Genomic DNA, 23,404 nt, shown 5'->3' with positions numbered 1-23,404 from the left:
AGTCCAACTGGCCGGCAGTCGGTCCTGCGATCGTTTCAGAAGTTCGCAGTTTCTTTGCTACCGGGATCATGCCGACGGGTATCAACGCAACGCATGTGCGCCTCATTCCCAAAACACATACAGCGAAGACAGTTGCGGAGTTCCGACCCATTGCACTATGCAATGTCTATTACAAAGTCATCTCAAAAATCCTTTCTCTGCGGCTTCGACCTATTCTCGGCGACATTATCTCTGAGAGCCAATCGGCTTTCCTACCCGGAAGGGCCATTTCCGATAATGTCTTGATAACGCATGAAGTCCTCCACTAACTCAAGACATCGGAAGCTCAGATTAACTGCTTCATGGCGGTCAAAACTGATATGAGTAAAGCGTACGATAGACTCGAGTGGAGCTTCATCAAAGCTGTCTTCGAACGGTTAGGCTTCAGTGCTATCTGGGTCAACTGGATCATGCAATGCATCTCCACAGTCTCGTACTCTTTTCTTATCAACGACACTGCCCGGGAGATGGTGGTTCCGGATAGAGGCATCCGACAGGGCGATCCCCTCTCACCCTACATTTTCATCCTCTGCGGAGAGGTCCTTTCGGGTCTCTGCTGCCGGGCTCAGAACAGTGGCGATCTTACTAGGATTCGGGTGGCTAGACGTTGCCCGAGACTAACCCATCTCCTCTTTGCGGATGATACCATGTTTTTTATCAAAGCCACTACAAGCAACGCCTCAACGCTTCATGCTATTCTCCACCAGTACGAACTAGCTTCGGGTCAGCTCATAAACACAGACAAGTCCTCTATCTCCTTTTCAGCGAAAACACCACAGGAAACACGAATCAGTGTTAAACAAACCCTTGGTATAGCTAAAGAGGGAGGGGTAGGCAAATATCTAGGACTACCTGAGCTTTTTACAAGAAAGAAGCGTGACCTTTTCTCCTCCATTGTGGAACGAATCAAGATCAAAGCCGCCTCCTGGTCTTCTCGCCGGTTATCAGCGGCCGGGAAACTCACCATGCTCAAGTCGGTATTGACAGCTACACCTACCTACTCTATGTCATGCTTCCTCCTCCCCGTGGGACTATGTAACAGCATACAATCAGCCTTGACCCGGTTCTGGTGGGATGCGGATCCTTCCACCCGCAAAATATGTTGGGTCTCTTGGGACACTCTTTCGACTTCAAAAGATTCTTGCGGACTTGGGTTTAGGGATATACAGGCCTTCAATATAGCTATGCTTGGAAAATTAGCTTGGCGTCTAGTCACCAAGCCGGACTGTCTACTGGCTCGAACTCTCTTAGGAAAGTACTGCTACAAAGGGAGTTTCTTGACAGTCCCCTGCCCCTCATCCACGTCACATGGCTGGAGAGGGATCATTGCTGGAAGAGACCTGTTAATTAGACATCTTAGGAAGGTGATAGGCAATGGAAACTCAACAAAAGTTTGGTCTGATTCGTGGTTATCCAGCTCCGAGGATATGAGGATTCTTGGCCCACCAAGAGAGATCGACAGAGACCTTGTTGTTGCAGACCTTATGATTAGAGGTTCAAATGAGTGGAATCACACAAAGATCGAAGCAACATGCCCGCAGGTAGCTCACCTAATCTATCTGATCCGCCCAAGCGCCCATAATATGGAGGACATCTTTTGCTGGCATGGATCTAAGGATGGTATCTATAGTGTACGATCTGGCTACTACTCCTTGATAGAAGACACCAGAGGACAAGCTCATCAGTTACTTATGGCCCCCTTTAATTGGAGTAAGGCTATCTGGGCAGTGGATACATCGCCAAAACTCAAGCTGTTTCTCTGGAAATTAGCGCAAGGAGCTCTCCCGCTTGGAGCAAACCTACAAGCAAGAGGCATGATGTCTAACACCAACTGCCCTCACTGCGGAGGCATCGAAACAGGAGTCCACCTTATCTTCGAATGTCCTTTTGCCCAACAAGTATGGGCACTAGCCCCCATCAAACCAAACCTGGACTTCATCAGCTCTGCCTCAGTTCACAGCGCCCTCACCGCAGCATCGAGGCTGGTCTGTCTTCCCCCTTCGGGTATTGCATCTGACTTCTTCTCTTGGCTATGCTGGAATATCTGGACTGCTAGGAACCGGCTTCTCTTCGAGAACAGAACATCGCCAGCCATCTCTATTGTAACAAACGCCTTATGTAATGCGAGGGAATGGATGCTGGCTCAGGAAAAGAAACCCGACTCTCCACCACCAGCTTCTCCCTACCTACCAGCTATATCCTTTCCACCGGAGACAGCGCTCTGTAACTCTGACGCAGCTTGGACTACAACCACTAAGCGGGCAGGCCTGGGATGGATTCTAGGCAGCACCACTACAACGCCACAAGTGTCGGGCTCCTCTGCTTCTCCTTTTGTCTCGTCACCACTCCTCGCAGAGGCCTTGGCCCTACGGGAAGCAATCCGTGCAGCACACGCTGCTAACCTCCCCAACGTCTGGATGCGCTCCGACTCTCAAGTGCTCGTTAGAGCAGTCAACTCGAAGAAATTTCCAATGGAGCTCTATGGAGTTTTAATGGATATCGAGTATCTATTTTCCCGTTTTATGTTTTTTCTGCTTTCTTTTATTCCGCGAGAGCAGAACTCTGCGGCTGACTCGCTAGCTAAATCTGCACTTTGTATTGAACCGGCCACTCTTCGGGTCTGAACCAAGTTTTTAATATAAAGTTTGTTGTTGTTCAAAAAAAAAAAGAACAGTCAATCTACGCCATCCATGGTGTTGACGCTATGTTTCTTTGACATTGTTCTCCTCTCTTCTCTTCTTTACAAATATTTTTCTTTTTATTCTGTCGTTCATCAAAAAAAAAAATAGCAGCTAGAAGCAAAACTTTTTGAATCTAACGTTCCGTTGAAACGTAAAAGAAAGTTTTCATATGATTCACGTGTTTCATAACTTAAAAGATTTGCTAAAAGAGAAAAAAAAAGTCATGCTATGTTTCTTTGACATTGTTCTCCTCTCTTCTCTTCTTTACAAATATTTTTCTTTTTATTCTGTCGTTCATAAAAAACAAATAGCAGCTAGAAGCAAAACTTTTTGAATCTAACGTTCCGTTGAAACGTAATAGAAAGTTTTCATATGATTCACGTGTTTCATAACTTAAAAGATTTGCTAAAAGAGAACAAAAACTCATGCACCTTCTTTTTCTCCGCAAAACATTGTCCTAGTAACACTTAAAAGTAATGATAATCTGATTTCACCCTTATTTATAATTTTAAATGTCACGTCTTAATTATGTCTAAACTTAAATAAAACTAAAAATAATTAGTAAAATATATAAAAAAAATCTTTAAAAACTTGCAACTTTTTGAAAATATGAACTTGCTATTTCTTGAAACATACAAACCTACAATTTTGTCTTACTTTTTTGTAATAGGGTATTTTTTGTTTTTCTATTTATTACCTGGTATCAAACTTGAAATTAAATTTAACATTGTTCCGGAGTTGTATATTTCTGATTTCCATTGCATTACGGGGGAATCAGCAGCTAAGACTTGTAACTATTTTCTTTCGATTTTTTTGTAAATTGTTATGTATATATTGACATAATAGGACGTAACTTCACATTTTCTTGGTTTTTGTTTATATTTCTACATGTTCAAGACGGATCACCTATGTGAATCTGATGCTAGTTTTCACAGCATATCATTGGTCAGTAGAATTTTCTGGAGTCATACGATCTCCTGGATTTTTGGAAATATTTCTATCCTTTCCAGCATCCAAATCAATTTGGAATTTATTATTCTAACTAGGGTCGGTGTCCGCGCTTCGCACGGATTACATGTTTAATAAAAGTCCAGTTCAATTAAAATTGGGAGTTTTGAAGTTTCTGAAAGGGTAAGTTATGTTTTGTTTATTTTATAATGCGAAGACGTTGGAAGCAGTGATCATTTTTTTTTAAAAAAAACAACAGTAAGTTTGAATAATAAATTGTTTTGAGGAATTCAATATTCGTAAGAGAAAATAGTATTTGAGTGTACCTATTTAATTGACGTAGAAAGCGGTAACGTAAATTTTTTAAAAGTTGGCTGGTGTCGTTTGCTATGAGGCTTAGGATAACAGTTTATTCCTCTTTTGAAAGCGTTGTATGATACCAATATCGTTGTCAAAGTAGAAGCGCGATCCAGGTGTGGTTGTGAGTGATAGTTTTCCTGAAAAAGTCAAATATTTGTAAGCATTTATTTTGACATAAACTTTATGTTTAGTTTATTACCTTCATGTAACCGTGGAATGATACTTGGTTTTTCCTGGTATATATGTGATTTAACTCCCTGAAATTAGACGCTTCCTTGTCCCATAAAGTTAGACGTACCAATTTTGATCTACAAATAATTATTGTATTATATTTTGTTTAGTTGTAAACCAATTGTTATTTAATAAAAAGTTAGTACATGTCTAAACACAATCCAATGATGATTTTTGAATCTGTGTAGTGGTTATATAAATCACTTCCTTGGATGAGGCATATGCGGCCAACAACATCTGTAGGAATAATTTGGTTTTAGGGACAAAAATTTAGTATTTATTTGTATGTGAGAGAGTTATTGTTTTTTTTTACCTGGGAGGAAATTGGTTGCATTTGCTAAGCTGATCAACGGGTGGTAGCGTTGGGGCCGAAATATGTATGAAGGGATCGGTAGAATGTTTTCTTGAATCAGTGTAATAATTGTTGTCTCATTGATATTAATTATGTATGGTTGAACGGTAAGCATGTACTGTTGGTTATTGGGAAGAAGATTAAAATATCTAATGTGATAAATTTTTCCTTCCTCGAAGCATTGGTAGATTATGTCAGACGTAGAAATAGACACCCTCCCTTCCATTATTTGTTCATGTTTAGTGGTTAAAAGCCATCATTTGAAATGTAGTTGGAATAATTAAAAGTAAGTATTTTTAAGACAAACCTGGATGTCAAGACAAATGAAAGTTGTTCTTAGGAAAACATTTTTATTTTTGTGATTTGTGATGGGCCACATCCTAAAGATCCTAACGATTATTGGATGCAGTCCGAAGGTGTCGCCCCAATTGTTTTGATCTTTTGATGCATGTTCTGCACATATAAGAATGAGAATTATTTGTATTGCCCATCTTTTATTAATTTCATATTTTTTTGAAGTGAACATAGTTATGGTTTGTTTGTTTTTTTTTTAAATTATTGACATGGTTATTTAAAAATTAAAGTAGGCCGGCCCATAATTATTTGAATGAGGTCGAAGCATGAGTAATTGGAACTGGTAGTTATAAATTTGTTGGGTGGGTTTGATAGTAGAATTTAGGTTTTTTTAGAAATTTATAGTGACTGTGTGTGAAATAAGGGGGGTGTTATCTTGGGCGGACAATTTTAAGATGAAAGAAAACTTAGCCAGTTCACACATTGTTAAAGAAAACAATAGAAATAATAAATTGTTTGAAAAAATAGAAAATTCAAAGGAAAATAGTTTGACTGTTGAAATAAGTAATTGTCCGAAGAAAATAGTTTTACGAAGACGGCGATTTGGGTTAATGAGCTGGGCTGCGAAATTTTTCGTTACCTGGTCCACCAGCAAATTGTAGACAAACCGAGATTTTTGTAAGCGATAACGAATCCCAAATCTTTTATTGCAATTTTAATTCGAAGCCCAGTCAGCTAGTGACATGGCAGTTTGATAGGTGGAGATTATTTTGCCTATGTGGCACCTTTAGAAAAGCTAGGATTTAGCTCCTTTTATATAGTAGGATAATTATCAAGAATAGGTCTAAATATCAGACACAACAGAACTATGCCTTCTTCCTCACATATCCAACAACATTTTGGACTTCGCAATCATTAAAGATATGTAGCACAAATTACAAAGATATGTTGTATATTGACTGAGATGAATACTAAAACAACAAGAAAAAGAATAATAAAAAGAGAAAAAATGTTAATAGAAAAAAAATCTCTTTAGCATCAAATCTAAAAAAAAATGGAGAAGAAAGCTATGATAACAATATTTCCAAAATTTTAGTATTTTCATAATTAAATTGGCAGAAAATACATTCAACAATTGGTAGAATAGATAAGGTATCATGGTAGAATGTCCATTCCTAAATTGGTTGAATAATGAAAAATCAGTAGAAAACTTGTTTAAACAAACCCTAGATCAATCTTTGGTGGTAGAAATAATTCAAAAGTTAAAACACAATTTCCTTTCCACACTAAAAGTAGAATGTACATTCTGAAATTCATACAACAAGTTATTTAATATTTCCAAAATTAACAGTAACAAAAATTTCAGCCAATCATATAAACTTTTTCTATGTTTATATTTTTCCTATTTAACAAAAATTAAAAATATATAGTTAGAAAAATTCCATATTTAATAAAAGTTAATTGCAAAGAAAATATATAACTTTAATGGAAATACTTTTGGGACAATATGTGAATCTTTTGTCCTTGTTTACCGAATCCTCCTCCATGGAGAAATAGTTTATGAGACAAATATACTACCTGCTGCTTGAAGTTTCACATAAATACACTACTCAAATTAAAGAACACAATGTTGTAAACAAAGTTTTCGTGATCTTGACTAACGGAGATGTGGCTGAGCTTTAGAAAAAAAAATGGAAAAAGCTTTGAAATTTTTAATTTTTTTTTAAAAAATTTTATAGTGACGAATATTTTGGTGATAAAGATTTAGAAAGTGATGATTCAGATTTTAATATGAATTTCATTAGTTAGGTTAAAGTATTTTAGTTTTTATTTTATATGATAATATAATTACCCACATTTTATTTGACTTTATTCGGTCAATTTGATTTTAATGATTAGATTTGATTAAAATATATTAACAGTGAGATATCTATGTTTATTTTATATTTATTTGTCTACAATTTATTATCAAAATTGTGAAAACTTTTTAGATTTTGATGTTTGAATCAAATTTTAAAACAGCCCAAAATGCTTTTGAATCAAAACGGATTAGACCCAAATATCTATTAGATTTGAAGGCTTTGGGCCGAGCGAGGTCAACCCGATGAAATATCGTCTTCTTCTATCTACAACTATTGATGAGTTTTTCAGGGTTTTTGGTAATGTTAATAGTTAGGAATATAATTATATCATTTTTATTTTTATTAAATATAAAAATTATATAAGATATTATTTAATTTAGTTTTTAATTCTTTTAATCGGTTTTGGTATGAACTTTTAATAAAATTTCTCTAATTCGTTTGATTAACTGTGTGATATATACTTATTTGATAAAAAAGATCGTTATAAAACTTCTTTGATATCAATTTATTGACTCTAATATTTTATTTGTTTAATATGAAATTATTAAGTTAATGAATTATTTTATATATTTTTTCATAAATAAAAATTCCATTCATTTAAACTTAGTAAAACATTCACATTAGATTCTTATTCTTTGATTATTTTTATTCTTAAAAGTATATAATTTATAATTATATACGCAAGATTATGTTTGGTTTAAGTTGACATCACATAAGTTTTAAGCAAATAAATTTTTAAAGTTAATAAATTGACAGAAAATAAGTTTCATTATTAAACAATTATCAAAGAAGTATATACCACACAATTAATCAAAAGAATTACAATTTTTTTATTAAAAGTTCATAACATAAAGATTAATATAATTAAAAAAAAAAACAAAACAGATTAATAAATATAAAAATAATACAATTATATTGTCTTAAAATACACTAAAATAAAAATGTTAAAACACAAAAATACAAATTTTAAAACATTGCTTATTAAAAGTTCATAACAAAAAAGATTAATAAAAATAAATATAATACAATTATAAAGTTTCTAAATACACTAAAATAAAAAATGTTAAAACACTACTTATAAAAATATATTTAAAATATTGATTTTGTAAATTAGATTTTGTTAAAAAATATTCTTACGCTTTTAAAATGTGGGTCAAAATCTAATTGTAATTAAATTATAGTCGGGTCGATTATATTTTATTGTTGAAACAAGATATTTAAACGATCTCTAACATCCGCATCAGTTTTTGGATGAATGAAATTAAACTCGGGATGTTAACTACATAACATCATAAAGTTGAGGGATGTTGTCATGCATAACATATACTTCGTGTGGCAAGATATACATTAGTTTAGTTTGCATGGTTAACCATGTGATGGCCAATACTTCATGTAGCCAGCAGTCATTTTTTTATAATAGTACCATGAAAGTAGTAAACATGAAACTATCCCGTTAAAAAATTAAAAAAAAATTGTTTGCTCTAATCTGGCATTTATATTCAGTGCTTTTAATATCTTTGGAAATAAGTCTATTTTTTATCATAACTTATACAGACTCATATAGACTCTGTAAACCAAACTGGGAGATATTGATCCATGTGAACGACGAAAGACGGTTGCTTCCTGACACTGTGTGCTAGGCTATCCGCCGTTGAATTTTGTGTACTTGGTACATGTATTATCTCTGAATGGAGGAAATTTTATTTCAGGACTTTAATATCTTCAAATAACTTGCAAAAGCTGGCCATTCTTCTCATTATGAAACCATATTCACCAATTGAGAACAATCCGTTGCAAACGTAACTTGAAATTGACGTAAGTTTCTCATGCATTCCATTACCCAGAGTAGTGCTTCCATCTCCGCATGAAGAGGAGAGAGACTAACCCGAACATTTCTCGCCCCCATCAACCCATCAAATCCTTCTAAAGTATTGAACCAACACTGTCCAGAAAAAATAACATTCTCTTTCGAGGAACCATTAGTGAAACACCATCTTCCTGGAATTGAAGGTAAATACGTAACCTCTACGTGTGATATTGTTCTCTGTTCATTTACTATATGTGCCTCAGCCCAGAGTGTTGATTCTGTTTCTGCCAATTTGAGTGTATCCCTTTGATCAATGTCCAAATTACAAAAAACTTTATTATTCTTTCTTTTCCAAATGTACCATAGTATCCATGCAAACTGATGATCATCTAACTGCGGGAAAACCTTCCAGAAAAGATGATCCATATTTGTAAAGAGAGACCTTGTTGGAAAAATAGCTGGATTTGATGGTATTTTTGAGAGAGTCCAAACCTGAAGAGCTGAAAGACATTAAAAAAACATGATTTATCGATTCTTCATCAGCTCTGCATCTTGCACAACATATATCTCCAGTTATCCCTCACGCTTGCAGACTCTTTTTGACTGCTACACACTTTGTCACCAATTGCCATTGAAAATGTTTTATCTTTCGTGGACACCGTATTTTCTAGTAGAATACCTTCAATACATCCACTGTGGGTCCAAACAATAATGGTGATCTTTCCCTGTCTTTGGAAATAAGCCTACAATAGAAACAAAAAAATAAAACCACAGCTCAAAAAACCAATGCTTAATTTCTTAAACAAAAAACTAAAGTCACAACTGCAACCAATCAAAGCCATATGTGTTTTACTAAAAGTGACAACTGAATCAATTAATTGTTAGTGGATTTGTTAGCAGAAAACTTAAGAAGATAATGATGTTCTTCCCCCCATATTATATACTAAATTGATGGTAATAAGCTTAGCTTACTTGTATTAGGCAGCACTTGTCTTCGATTTCTTGGTGGAATAGGACAAATATTTAATTAGCTTCTCTTACTTTTTGTTGGGAGAATTCGTCTGAACTATTTTATAGCTTATTTAGCCTCATTTTTGAGGTCATTTCTTATATCCGACCCTTACAGATATTATTATGTTGTAGTCGTCCCTTGAATCGTTTGTTTGTTTCTTTAGTGAATCGGTCACTGTTTTGTTATCATCCATTTTTTAATACTGCTCCACCTGCTCCGTAGGAACTCGCTCTCTTGTTTTACTAGTATTTCTTAAGATCCTTGAATTAACAAGAATATATTTTCCTGAAATCAATCATTTTGTGCACATTTGGTCTTATTTGGTGAATCGTTTCCACTTGCTATGAATTGACGATGCGGGTTGTTTCACGTTGTTCTCCTCACACCTTTTGTTTAAGAATTGCACCACACAACTGATTTATAGTAGCGACTAAGTGAGTGTGACATTCCATGCTCTGTCCTTGTTCTACCAAATTGTATACTTGCTGTCTTCGCCAACATCACCCTCTCTTTTTTTTGGTAAACAACGTGATATCAGGTCAGAGGAGAATGGTAAACTGACAATTATCACATCATAAGACTTTGTGATATCAGGTCAGAGGAGAATGGTAAACTGACAATAATTAGATAAAATTGTGTGGACAGAAAATTTGTTTGTTTATGTTGAGTTGCAAAGGTACGTAGGAAAGAGATTGTATCCACCTTATGTAATGGCTAATCAAAAATAAGATACTTCTTTACTATAGATATTTGGATGGTGGTTCTTGGATCTATTTAAATCATGGTGTAGCAGTTGGTATTACTTTGTCATCCCTGGCTACTATTTAAGTTACTATGATACCCAAACTCATTATCCCCCACTCTCAACATTCATATAGTCTTTACTCTCTAAAAGAACTTCTGAAATGGCAGCAAATGATGTCCCTTGCTGTGAACCTATGTTCTGGTTTTACCTTACTGCATGTTTTGGTCTAGTTGCTTTCGCAGGTTTAATGTCAGGACTGACCCTTGGTCTTATGTCCCTTAGTCTCGTCGAACTTGAGGTCATAGCTAAGGCTGGTGAACCCAACGACCGCAGAAACGCTGGTCAGTGTCATGAACCCATTGACCCTATACTCATACTTTTTTTACTTCATAGTTCACTTCAAACTAACACCATTAAAAAATTACAACGAAATGGCCAGAAAAGATCCTGCCACTCGTTAAGAACCAACATCTTCTGCTGTGTACACTCCTCATAGGCAATGCTTTGGCGATGGAGGTATCATGCTTATGCACATATCTTTAGATACAACTTAACTTTATCTTTTTTTAACTTTTTATTTAGTATTTAATGACAATGTTTCTGTTGCTAAAATCTAAAAGGCTCTACCAGTCTTTGTCGATTCCCTGCTTCCAGCTTGGGGCTCTGTTCTGATATCTGTGACTCTCATACTTGCATTTGGCGAGGTAAGTAGAGTTTGAACTAGCTTTCTGTGCTGATCTGATTCTTTTAAGGTTGCCCAAAAACTCGTACGGTTCTCAGGACTAGCTTTGAGATTTTGGAGACCATAAACATTTTACTAAAATTTTAATAATTTTTTTTTTAAATAATATAAGAGTCTATGTATGTATATTAATTTTTTTAAAAAAAATTGGGCACTACGCTAACGTTCAGGTTGTGACAGAACCGGCCATGACTGTTCTTTTTTGATTGTTGTAGATTATACCTCAAGCTGTATGCTCTCGATACGGGCTAAGCATCGGAGCAAAGCTATCGATTTTGGTTAGATTTATTGTCATAGTCTTCTTTCCGCTAGCTTATCCAATCAGCAAGGTAACTCAATCAGCTTAAAACAAATGGAATTTTATTAGAATGAAGCAGAAATTGTTTTTAAAGTCAAAAACAATGCTTCAAACTTTTACTTCTTCCTTCAATGTTCTTAGCTACTCGATTTATTGCTTGGAAGAAGACATTCTACACTTTTCAGACGAGCAGAGCTCAAGTCATTTGTGTTTACGCATGGAAACGAGGTTTATTTTAAATTTTGAGATGATTTTATCTTTGAAAAATTGTTTTGTCAATATGTAAGCTAAAACCTATGTCTTTCTCGGTGTCCTTTCTTCTGATAACTAGGCAGGAAAAGGAGGGGAACTAACTCACGATGAAACAACAATCATATCAGGAGCTCTCGACATGTCTCACAAGAGTGCCAAAGACGCAATGACATCAGTCTCCAAGATATTCTCACTTGATATCAACTCCAGGCTCGACGAGTATGTTCTTCATTCTGTTTTTCCTCAAATAATACATTTTCAGTTAGTTTGTTATTCTTATCCTCCAATTTGGGGTTCACAGAAAGACAATGGGACTAATAGCAAGTGAAGGCCATAGCCGAATCCCGGTATACTCGGTGGATCCTACTGTTATCATCGGATATATTCTTGTGAGTAAGCAACAAAATCTATTACACAGTTAAGTAATCTTGAGAAACACTATGCCTTCTGACATGAGTTTTTGATTAGGTCAAGAACTTGATCAAAGTCCGTCCTGAAGATGAGACACCGATCAGAGATCTCCCCATCAGAAGAATGCCTAGGTATATTGATTTTTCTAACAAAACTGCTTTCTAAGCTGGAACGTAACGGTCCAAAAAGTTTAATTATTGTTTTCTGCAAGCAGGGTCAATTTGAATCTACCTCTCTACGACATCCTCAACATCTTCCAAACAGGTCGAAGCCACATGGCTGCTGTCGTTGGGACTAAGAACTGTACCAATACCAACACTCCTGTCCATGACAAGAGCATCAATGGTTAAGAGACTTGTATATATGATAGATCATTAAATCTGAAATAATATTATAAAGTATTGAGATGAGAAGTATATTTTTGTCTTAATTCAGGAACGGATAATAAAGATGGAAATGTTGTTTTGAGCATTCCTGTGATGAACTCAAGTGAGGTTAATCATCAGAGTCCAATCCGATACATTGATAGCATTGCTGATGAAGATGAAGAAGTCATTGGCATAATAACTCTAGAAGATGTCATGGAGGAACTCATACAGGTAAGTAATTAATCATTATAGATGGTTAGACTACTAACATTTTATTTTAGCTAACCATCTTAATTATGAACCTTGTAGGAAGAAATATTTGATGAAACAGACCGGTATGTCGAAGTTCATAAGAGGTATGATTGATCATCATTAATGAATCATAATGGATAGAGTGCAAGTTACATTATTTTTCACAAGACTCGGAATCTCTTTTGTTACCTCCGTAGGATAACAATAAACATGCCAATATCTGGGAACTCGAATCCACAATCGCCGGGAACTGCCACGTGGCTTTCGGAGCTAACATCTCCTATCTCGCCGTATCGCTCAAGTCCACTGTCGCCTAACATCAGGATCTCTACGCTGCTCCGGTCACCGATAAACTCACCTTACCGTCAGTCTCCGTTTCTCAGGCCTACACTCTGTGCTTCTCCACCGTCACAGCCTCCTTCGGTGCTCTCTCCGGACAGCAATGATCGTTATTACTATTTGTCTCCTAGTAGGGTACGTACGTAACTTGAATATCAAGAAATCGTTTTGCAATGTCTTTTCTTTTTCTTTTTTTTTTTGAAAAAAGGCATTGCAATGTCTTTCTTAAGTCATAAGTTAAGTTTCGACTTTGCTCTTTGTTTGTGTGTTGTTACCTTGCAGGTGGGGAAAACGTACGTGAAGCTACCAAGATCAAATGGTTCGTAAAACGAAACGGTAGATCTGATTAAAAATGTATTTAAGTGAAGCAAAATATATTAATAACAAGAGTCAAAAGACTTTCTTGTCGATCATTTTTCAAGATTTAGGTTAATCTTTTATATGCATGTGAATTGAAGTGAAGAAAAGATGAACTGTCTTTATTTTTGAGTATTATTTTTTTTTTGAAAAAGGATAAATAGTAGGAAACGTGTGGCTACTGGCTAACAAAATAATATCTTAAAGATAAAAACAAAATATGCATGCCACCTTATACATGTATAATAAGGTAACTAATCAAATTCACAAAAGAATACTTAAGAAAAGAAACTATTAGTTTACAAAAGAAAACAACATAACAAGGTTCTTTTCTTAAGATGGGTTCCCTTTGTTCATATGAGTGGATGAGACAGATCACGAACAAGCTATGGATCTATGGATTCCACACAACTTATGAAAAATTTGACAAGTCAAGTTGAACTCTAAGAAATCCGAGAAATTTTCCTGATTAATGGCACCTTGAGGTACTAAGTTACGTCCGAAGAGAAGTATATTGGATGCCAAAGATAATTATGCGCTGGATCTACATAAAGAAAGGTCTGGAATTGGACAGTTCTTAATAACCCAGTTTGTAATATTGGTCTGGTCATATATGGTTTTTGGGTCTAGCTTTGGTTCGTTATGGGTCTTTGATGGGTAATGAATATTGACCAAGTTCAACTACTCATGGCTGGACTGGAATCTTCTAAAAGAAACCAAATAATATTTATGTAAACATGACCCTTACATTTTATACTATTTTTAGTTAAGCATTTTTTTTATAAACAAACACACAATTAACTAGATGGAATTAGGGGTGGGCAAAAATACAGAACCGAACCAAGTCAAACCGAACCAACCGAACCGAAACCAATTCCAACCGAACCAATGTCTATTTCAAACCATTCGGTTGAAGATTTTCCTAATCCGAATGGTTCGGTTTTATACCGAACCGAACCGAGAAACCGATGTGTTTTGTAATGATTTAAATTAAAAATATTAGTAACACCAATATACTAAAATTCTAATACCAAACCACATACTTTTTCATTTTTCATTCATCAACATATATTCTTCTAACCGAATATGTAATTTTTAAAATATTTCACTCAAAAAAATAGAAAAGTCTGTATCTTTATATCTTATATATGTAAACGTGGATGTTAAATCTAAACCTAAAACCTAAAATATAAAGAAAAATTTATTAAAAAAAACTTCTTCTCCACAGCGTCACATGGAAGATGATTTATTGCAAGATTTTTAATAATGATATAAGAGACATTACTAGTGATATTGTTTTATTTTATTTTAGTTAACTTTCATTTTTTTAATTCTTATATACTTTTTGTGACTTTTTAAAGGTTTTTGTTTCCGTTTTAAATTGAATTTACTTCACATAGTTTATGTTTACATAATTTATGTTTTAAAACATAATTTCTCTTAGAAAAATTAAACTACGAAGAACCTAACTAAGAATAACCTAATTAAATTGATCCAAAAAAACAAACCCAACCGAACTGAATACAAACCAAACCGAATATAAACCGAACCGAACACAAACCAAACCGAACCAAACTAAACTAACTATGGTTTATTTCAGTTGAAAAAAATACTAGAACCGAACTAACCAAACCGATAAAATAACCGAAGTGCCAGCCCTAGATGGAATGCTCAATTACTGAGCTATATCGCTTGTTTTAAAAGTTGTGCACTGATTTGTTACTTTTCTTTTAGGTTTACTATAAATTTGTAAGAAAGAAAAAAAAGATTTTAAAAGAGACACAGAAAATGAAGAAAATAAATTATGAGAAAGATCTATGAAACAATAAGTAGATCTGTGAGAAGAGAAAATGAACAAAGGACCGACACGTGGCAACACGTGACTAGTCTGGATCACTTATGTGGAGCCAGGATAACTCTGTATAATTCAAAAAAAAAAAATGAACAAATTATCAAATAAATAATGGGTCTATTTAGAGAATCGAAAATAGAGAAAAAAAATAGTGAATATTTCTCATAGAGAAATGTTGCAAGTTGCAACAATACTATTTTTTCTTAAAAAAAACAATACTATTATCAAGTTCTTGTATCTGGTCTCCGTTTTTATTAAGTATTGAGCGGCCTAAAGCAAATATTTTTATGACTTTGGGTTTGTTTGAGTTTGTCTTTCTTGATTTATTACTGGTGTGAATTATTGAGAAGCTGGGAAAAACACGTGAAGGTAGTTTGGGGTTTGGATTCTCAATTCATATTTGATCTGACTTCATTATTTAGAAGGGTTTGGATTTGATGTCATCGTTCAATTTAAACACTCTTAATGGGAGAGAATGTTTTTAAAGTTGTACTAGAGTTTGGCGGATATATTTTTCGTTTGAATATTTTCATATATTTGATTTTTTAATATGTTTGTGTAAATCATATGTCCTTGTTATTTTAATTTTGTAACATGTATTTACTTTTGTTTGTTGCATAATTATTAGCACTTGTGCTTTCATTTTTAATTGTGTTGATTTGTGCCAACACTCGAGAAATTATATTTGTATAGTATATGTTGTAAGTCGACATGTAAGTCAACTGATTTTTATTTGACAATATATTGGTGTAGTTTAAAATTTCATTTTTTTTTATTTGTGAATAATCTCGCTAATACATACGAGGGATTCTGCTTAAATATTATAGATGTAATATGTACCGTCAATATTACTTCCTTTGGACAAATTTTAGAGAAAATTGGTAAAAGAGACATTTAAAAGTTGAATTTGTCCTCCTGAAACTTTATATAAATTTTTGGACAATTCTCTCAAATAACTATTTTTAAGTTTTTGTTACAAAAATAGATCTTAATAAAGAAAATGACCTAAATAGTCTCTTTTTATTTTGAAAATTTTAATATTTATTTTTTTAAATTTGAAACCATATCCCCAAAATCATATCCTTTAACTTTAAACCCTAAGTCTAGATTAGTTAGCCATTGGGTAAAAATATATTTTTATCCTTTAATAAAACTTATTTTGGTCATTTTCTTCATTAATAGCTATTTTTGTGATAAGAACTTTAAAAAAGCTATCCTAGGAAATTTCTCTAATTTTTTTTTGTCTCATTAAGATTTTAATTATTTTAATACCATTGTACCTTTAAATTAATTTAAACTAGAATTTGACCCGCACGTTCGTGCGGATATATTTTTATTTTATAAATGTATACATTTAACATTATTGCAAAATTTTTAAATATATAATTTATTTTTGAGTGTTATATATTGTGTAATTTTATAATTTTATTGTTTAGTTTTTTTATTAAGCATTATTAATATATAATCATTTGTTTTATGCTTTTTACTTTGTTTTAAACACTATTGTCAAATGATAAAAACACACACGCAATGAGCCATACTTGTAATGAAAAACATAGTGATATCATTAATATCTTTTGAATTATTATTTTTTCTGATATCCTATTTTGTAAATAACGCACGATCTTAAAGTTAGTTATGACTATTATATTTTGTATATAATCATTTTAGATAATATATTGTTGTGAATTTTAAATTAATTAAATAATATATAGTCGTAGATATAAAAGTTCAATATATGCTAATATTTTTTGTATAAAATATACATACTTTATGAATTTAACCCTTTTTAACTGTGAATGATAGTTTATTTTATTTATTTAAATGAAAGCAATGATAGTTTATCTTATTTATTTAAATGAAAGCAATTTTAAAATAAAATAGGTTAATTTACCCATTTTATATAGTTTTTTATTTAATTCTATATTACCTCTATTTTATATAATATATTATAAAATTTATAAAAAGTAGCAAAGACCCATACTTGTAATGAAGAACATAGTATGTAATGAAAAACATAGTATGTATTATAAAATTTATAATAAAAATTTAATTAATATTAATGTATAATCATATTATATTACTAATTACGAAATTACTTATTGCATGATTTAAAAAGAAAATACTTAAAACTTTAATAAGATTTAGATAGATATTTTCTCAACAGATTTTGTTATAACTAAAAATAAAATTTAAAACTATATTTTCTCAACAGATTTGTTAGACAAATAATAATCATTATGTCATATTAAGTAATTAATCAAATGGTCCTACTAAGACTTTTAAATAGTAGATAAAAATTAAGACCCTAAATTAAGAGTGATTTACACTATAGGGCAGTTTATAAGTTTTTATTACATTCTAAGACAGTTATTGCTCATAAGACAGTTTTTTGCAACTAGAAGCTAACTAAGCTCATTCTTGAAACTAAATAAGTACCACAGTTTTAATATTAATTTCTTCTTCTACAACTGGAAACAATTTTAATGGTAGAAAAATCTCCAGAAAAAATCTAATAAATAATGGTTTTAATGGCAAAAGAGAATGAAAATAATGGTTTTACATTTCCTCGACAGTGATTAAACTTCTCTTTGCAACGGTCGGAATTTCAACAAAGCCAATGAAGGACACTGTGGCATCACGGCATAGACTATTGGGGAACCAGTGGGTAAATGTTTGGCATATAAGAGCTATGGCGATTTGGATATAATCTTCCAAAACTCAATAACTAAAACTTTTTTTTTCTTAGTTTTGGTGTTAATCGGTTAATCTATACAATATTTGTAAGTGTTGGAGGTAAAAAAACAGAAAATATAATGAATATTGCAAGATAAAAATTAATGGCAGCTCTGAAATATATTTGCAGGAAACCCAGAAAACCCTAGTACAAAGAAGATGAAATTATTACAAAATTGCCACTCATTAAAAAATCATAATTGTGGACAATATACGAATTTAATGTACATGTGTACAACCTAGGTTTGTGGACACCGAAGCAAAATGATTATACAATTTCTATGTTTCTTTTTTTTTATAAAATCTACATTCACTAGGTCCGGATTGCACAATTTTCAAAATAAAACAAAACGGCATGGACCAATGTTGCAAAATCAGAACATTCACTAGGTCCGGATTGCACAATTAAAAGTTTTGGGAAATATTTGTTTGGTATTTTGAATATTTAATTAGGTGACAATGTACTAAGTGTTGTGGAACAAAATGTACACAAAATAACATGTCCAATTTGACTTAAACTTCCAATTTGTTCAAGTTTCTACATGTGTAGACGTCACAAAGTGTACACACATGTCGTATCGTTTGTTATTCTTTCTCAAAAACAAAAAACAAAATTGGTCTTACATGTGGGTGTCTATGTATCTGTGTACACATGGACACTATTATACAAGTGAATCATTGCACATGATAGTAAATTTTGTGTCTCCACGTGAACATAATATGGCTGTACACATTTTGAAACTTGCAAATTTATCCAATTTAATTTGGTTGATGCGGAGATGAGAAGATTATAGACTAGTAAAAGTATAAATCTCATATAAAATTTCCACATATACAATGTTGTAATGATATATATGTACATCGTTTTACATATCCACATGTACAAAAAGGTGTGTGCAAACTAGCTGTACATCGGTTTACATATCCACATGTACAAAAAAGCGTTCAGCCTTTCTTTCTTACATATTATACACCCTCATGAATTCTTCATATTAAAGTAGCTCAATATTGAACATATCTACATGTTTGTTTACCAATATTGACATGTACATTTTACCATGGTGCAAAATTCAATTAGACATTTACGAATTTATAAAGAAAGAAACTTGGTTTTGGATGGTTATTTTCTTGTTATCGCGTGTTGTACACTTAGAGATGTTTTATGTACATCATGTTTGTGTACACCAAAGATGATGTACACCACCATTGGAGATGCACCTTCACATATCTTCAAAGATAGATCGTATAACAGAGAAAATTATTTCGTGTATACATGTACAGTCTAATGGAAAGTGTACACTTTGATGATAGTGTACACACAAAACTATGTAAGGTGGACATATTTCAAAAAAAGTTACAAATGTAGAAAACATTTTGAAATGCATTACATCTTTAAATATTAAAAGTAGCTCAATAATGAACATATCTACATGTTTGTTTACCAATATTGACATGTACATTTCAGAATGGTGCAACATTCAATTAGACATTTACGAATTTATAAAGAAAGAAACTTGGTTTTGGATGATTGTTTTCTTGTTATGTAGCGTGTTGTACACTTGAGATGTTTTATGTACATCATGTTTCATGTACATCAAGGATGTTGTACACCATCATCGGAGATGCACCTTCACATATCTCTAAAGATAGATCGTGTAAAAGAGAAAATGATTTCGTAAAAAAAATTGAAAAAATAAATTTAAGAAGCAGATTTCAGTTTTCTAAGAAATTGAGTATTTAGGAGGAAGAAGGCGAAGGGGAATGGAAGAGGGACCCACTTTATTTTTCATGTATTTAACCATTAAATATATAAGCGAAATTGACTTTCTCCAATACTATAGATCTGGACCGTCGATGTTATAAACCATAAAAGAGATCCAAGGGTTGTGAAATGAGACCAATATAAGTCTTGTCATAAAAATAAAAAATAATCTGGACCACTGAGAAGGGAGTTAGATGTGCGGTTGTGATGTTTTCCAGCTAAAATTACATTTAGTTAGTAATTATGATAGTCAGATGTTAGCGAGTTAGTTTAGGAAAGGAAGAAGTTGTTAGGATAAAGTGTGCTAGTAGAACAAACTGCCCTAGAATGTTATAAATAACTGAAAACTGTCCCAGAGCGTAATATTTTCCAAACATTTACCCACTGGTTCCCCAATAGTCTATGCCGTGATGCCACAGTGTCCTTCATTGGCTTTGTTGAAATTCCGACAGTTGCAAAGAGAAGTTTAATCACCGTCGAGGAAATGTAAAACCATTATTTTCATTCTCTTTTGCTATTAAAACCATTATTTTTTAGATTTTTTCTTGAGATTTTTCTACCATTAAAATTGTTTCCAGTTGCAAAGAGAGAAATTAATATTAAAATTGTGGGACCTATTTAGTTTCAAGAATGAGTTTAGTTAGCTTTTAGTTGCAAAAAACTGCCTTAGGAACAATAACTGCTTTAGAATGTAATAAAAACTTATAAACTGCCTTATAGTGTAAACTGAAGAGGGATCCACTTTATTTTTCATGTATTTTAACCATTAAATATATAAGCAAAATTGACTTTCTCCAATACTATAGATCTGGACCGTCGATGTTATAAACTATAAAGGAGATCCAAGGGTTGTGAAATGAGACAGATATAAGTCTTGTCATAAAAATCATAAATAATCTGGACCACTGAGAAGGGAGTTAGATGTGCGGTTGTGATGTTTTCCAGCTAAAATTACATTTAGTTAGTAACTATGATAGTCAGATGTTAGCGAGTTAGTTTAGGAAAGGAAGAAGTTGTTAGGATAAAGTGTGCTAGTAGAAGAAACTGCTCTAGAATGTTATAAATAACTTAAAACTGTCCCAGAGCGTAATATTTTCCAAACATTTACCCACTGGTTCCCCAATAGTCTATGCCGTGATGCCACAGTGTCCTTCATTGGCTTTGTTGAAATTCCGACAGTTGCAAAGAGAAGTTTAATCACCGTCGAGGAAATGTAAAACCATTATTTTCATTCTCTTTTGCCATTAAAACCATTATTTTTTAGATTTTTTCTTGAGAATTTTATACCATTAAAATTATTTCCAGTTGCAAAGAGATAAATTAATATTAAAACTGTGGGACCTATTTAGCTTCAAGAATGAGTTTAGTTAGCTTTTAGTTGCAAAAACTGCCTTAAGAGCAATAACTGCCTTAGGGCAACATTATCGGTGATTCTAATGACATATCTTAGCATTTATCGTATTTAATTTAAATACAAATGGGGCAATATCACGAGGGACACCGCTTAACTAAGGGCAACATTATTGGTGAGACAAAAAATAAGTCCTTAGGATATTTTATTAATATTTTTAAGTTAGGGACAAAGTGTAAGAACATTTGTAATTTTGTAGATTATTGGTAGAACTTGTCTTGTATCTTAGTAAATAATTTTGTTTTAATGTGTAATGAGATATAAAGGATAACATTTAAATAAAACATATAAAAGAGAAGTTTAACATTAAAATTGAAAACATATGAAAATTACAAACAAAAAAAAAACAAATAATAAATAAAAGGAAACAAACATTTTATTCAATTCATATAAACTTGTAAATTATATGTTATTTGGAAGATGTCCAAATTTAGTCCATATGATTTCAATCAAATCGTTTTTTAAATTGTGATGGGCTTGTCTATTCCGAAAGCTTGTTCGGTGATCAATCGAATTGCCGAGATTTGAAGCCATATTGACGGAAAATGTATCCACCTCTTCTCTTTCTTGAAATTCATCGACCGCATACTGAGTGGCTGATGATCGTTCATCCTCAACAATCATATTATGGAGGACGATACATGCTCTCATAATATTCCCAATTTTGTCCTTATCCCATAAATTAGAGGGGTTTCTTACGACCGCAAACCTAGCTTGCAGCACTCCAAAGGCACGCTCCACATCCTTTCGCACAGCTTCTTGGGTTTTAGCAAATAATGAATGCTTGTCACTCTGTGGGAGTCGGATAGACTGAATAAAAGTCGCCCAGTTCGGATAAATGTCATCCGTGAGATAATATGCCAAATGGTACGGGTTACCATTTACATAGAAGTTTACTTGTGGCGCTACTCCGTTAATAATGTCATCAAAAACAGGTGATCGATCAAGAATGTTAAGATCATTCATAGTACGTGGAGCTCCAAAAAAAGCGTGCCATATCCAGAGGTTGTATGAAGCTACCGCCTCCAACACAATTGTTGGTTTTCCGGTTCCTCGTGAATACATTCCTTTCCAAGATGCTGGGCAATTATTCCACTCCCAATGCATACAATCGATGCTTCCAACCATCCCTGGGAATCCACGTTGTTCTCCAGTATATAGTAGTCTTTGCAGATCCTCCGGTGTGGGACGTCTTAGGTATTCATCGCCAAAAAGTTGGATGATTCCGGCGGTAAAATGGTGCAAACATATTCTAGCTGTTGTTTCACCTAGTCGGACATATTCGTCAACGGTATCAGCCCCACCACCATACACCAATTGTCGAATTGCTGCATCTTCTCTTGGTTGGAAATACTCAACTTCTTGGGAGAGTCTATGCACAATACGCAAGAACAAAGTCTTGTTCATTCGAAACCGTCTCCGGAATATATGTTGCGGGAATGTCGGGGTCTCGCTAAAATAATCATTCCAAAGCTTTATGTGGCCTTCTTCCCGGTTTCTCTCAATAAAAATACGTTTTTTCGCTCTTTTGGTTCGGGAATAATATCTGGAATTTCTAAAAAATCTTCAAACATAGATTCGAATTCAGCATCATCATCTTTGTGGTAATGATAATGGGAAGAAGATGCCATTTGGAATGAAAAAAAATTTGTGACTTTTAATGAGAGTAGTAGAGAAGTTTTTGATATGAGAAGTAGAGAAGTTGTGATTTAAACGACAATATGAGAACTCTTAATTATAGGCCCAAGAAGTTCATATCTTGTGATTGTATATTGTTTCTCTTGTGAACCTTTCGTACATCTTGAGTCACAAGCTTGTACAATATCAAATTATTTGAGTCACGAGCATGTACAATATCACGAGCTTACAGTAAGATTTTACCTGAGTCACGAGCTTGTACAATATCAAATTATTTGAGTCACGAGACATGAAATGATCGAAATACAAGTACACATTCCATTGTTCTCATTACACATTACACATAGTTCATTACTAATCCGAGTTCGCTACTAAACCATAACGAGAACCATAACACATTAGATAAAGATGAGGACGATACCTATGAAAATTAACACCATAACCATAACCGCAACAAAGTAATCAAAGCTAGACCTTGATTTATTCTTGGCCAACTCACACACCATGTTCTCTAGTCTAACAAGCTTCTGGTCAGTCTCGTAGTCACTCAAGAAGTTCAGAGAGTCTACCTTCTCGGCTAACTGAAGTGTCTGTCTATCCCTGACTCTCATCTCCTCCATTACAGCCTCATCCCACCATTTCCATACATGACACT

At 33.3% G+C, this 23,404-nt stretch overlaps 3 protein-coding genes across 3 annotated transcripts; 2 read left to right on the top strand and 1 right to left on the bottom strand.

Annotated features, from left to right (window-relative positions):
• Window positions 1-341: 341 nt before the first annotated feature.
• Window positions 342-2,663, top strand: LOC103846083. The gene has a single exon (XM_009123002.1). It carries the CDS (start codon window positions 342-344, stop codon window positions 2,661-2,663), a length of 2,322 nt encoding a protein of 773 aa, XP_009121250.1.
• Window positions 2,664-3,729: 1,066 nt separating this feature from the next.
• LOC103844754 (DUF21 domain-containing protein At5g52790) lies at window positions 3,730-13,485 on the top strand. The gene is made up of 13 exons (XM_009121565.3): window positions 3,730-10,672; window positions 10,771-10,847; window positions 10,952-11,035; window positions 11,289-11,402; window positions 11,513-11,599; window positions 11,703-11,842; window positions 11,925-12,012; window positions 12,092-12,165; window positions 12,249-12,379; window positions 12,470-12,633; window positions 12,712-12,758; window positions 12,852-13,128; window positions 13,276-13,485. The coding sequence occupies exons 1-13, from the start codon at window positions 10,492-10,494 to the stop codon at window positions 13,318-13,320; spliced, it is 1,509 nt and encodes a 502-aa protein (XP_009119813.1). The 5' UTR covers window positions 3,730-10,491; the 3' UTR covers window positions 13,321-13,485.
• An 8,028-nt stretch (window positions 13,486-21,513) lies between these two features.
• On the bottom strand, window positions 21,514-22,518 carry LOC103846082. The gene has a single exon (XM_009123001.2). The coding sequence runs from the start codon at window positions 22,516-22,518 to the stop codon at window positions 21,514-21,516; it is 1,005 nt and encodes a 334-aa protein (XP_009121249.2).
• Window positions 22,519-23,404: the final 886 nt, after the last annotated feature.

This window comes from Brassica rapa, chromosome A10, assembly GCF_000309985.2.
Source record: "Brassica rapa cultivar Chiifu-401-42 chromosome A10, CAAS_Brap_v3.01, whole genome shotgun sequence".
Lineage (NCBI taxonomy): Eukaryota > Viridiplantae > Streptophyta > Magnoliopsida > Brassicales > Brassicaceae > Brassica > Brassica rapa.
Note: the sequence above shows the minus strand (reverse complement) of the source record. Positions and strands in the feature narration are given on the sequence as shown.

Bases quoted from the DNA above. Each gene is read 5' to 3' on its own strand.
- LOC103844754 (XM_009121565.3), top strand. From the start codon at position 10,492: ATGGCAGCAAATGATGTCCCTTGCTGTGAACCTATGTTCTGGTTTTAC. The intron at 10,673-10,770 runs GTCAGTGTCATG...CGAAATGGCCAG, and splicing joins CAACGACCGCAGAAACGCTG to AAAAGATCCTGCCACTCGTT. The intron at 13,129-13,275 runs GTACGTACGTAA...GTTACCTTGCAG, and splicing joins ACTATTTGTCTCCTAGTAGG to GTGGGGAAAACGTACGTGAA.
- LOC103846083 (XM_009123002.1), top strand. From the start codon at position 342: ATGGCGGTCAAAACTGATATGAGTAAAGCGTACGATAGACTCGAGTGG.
- LOC103846082 (XM_009123001.2), bottom strand. From the start codon at position 22,518: ATGAACAAGACTTTGTTCTTGCGTATTGTGCATAGACTCTCCCAAGAA.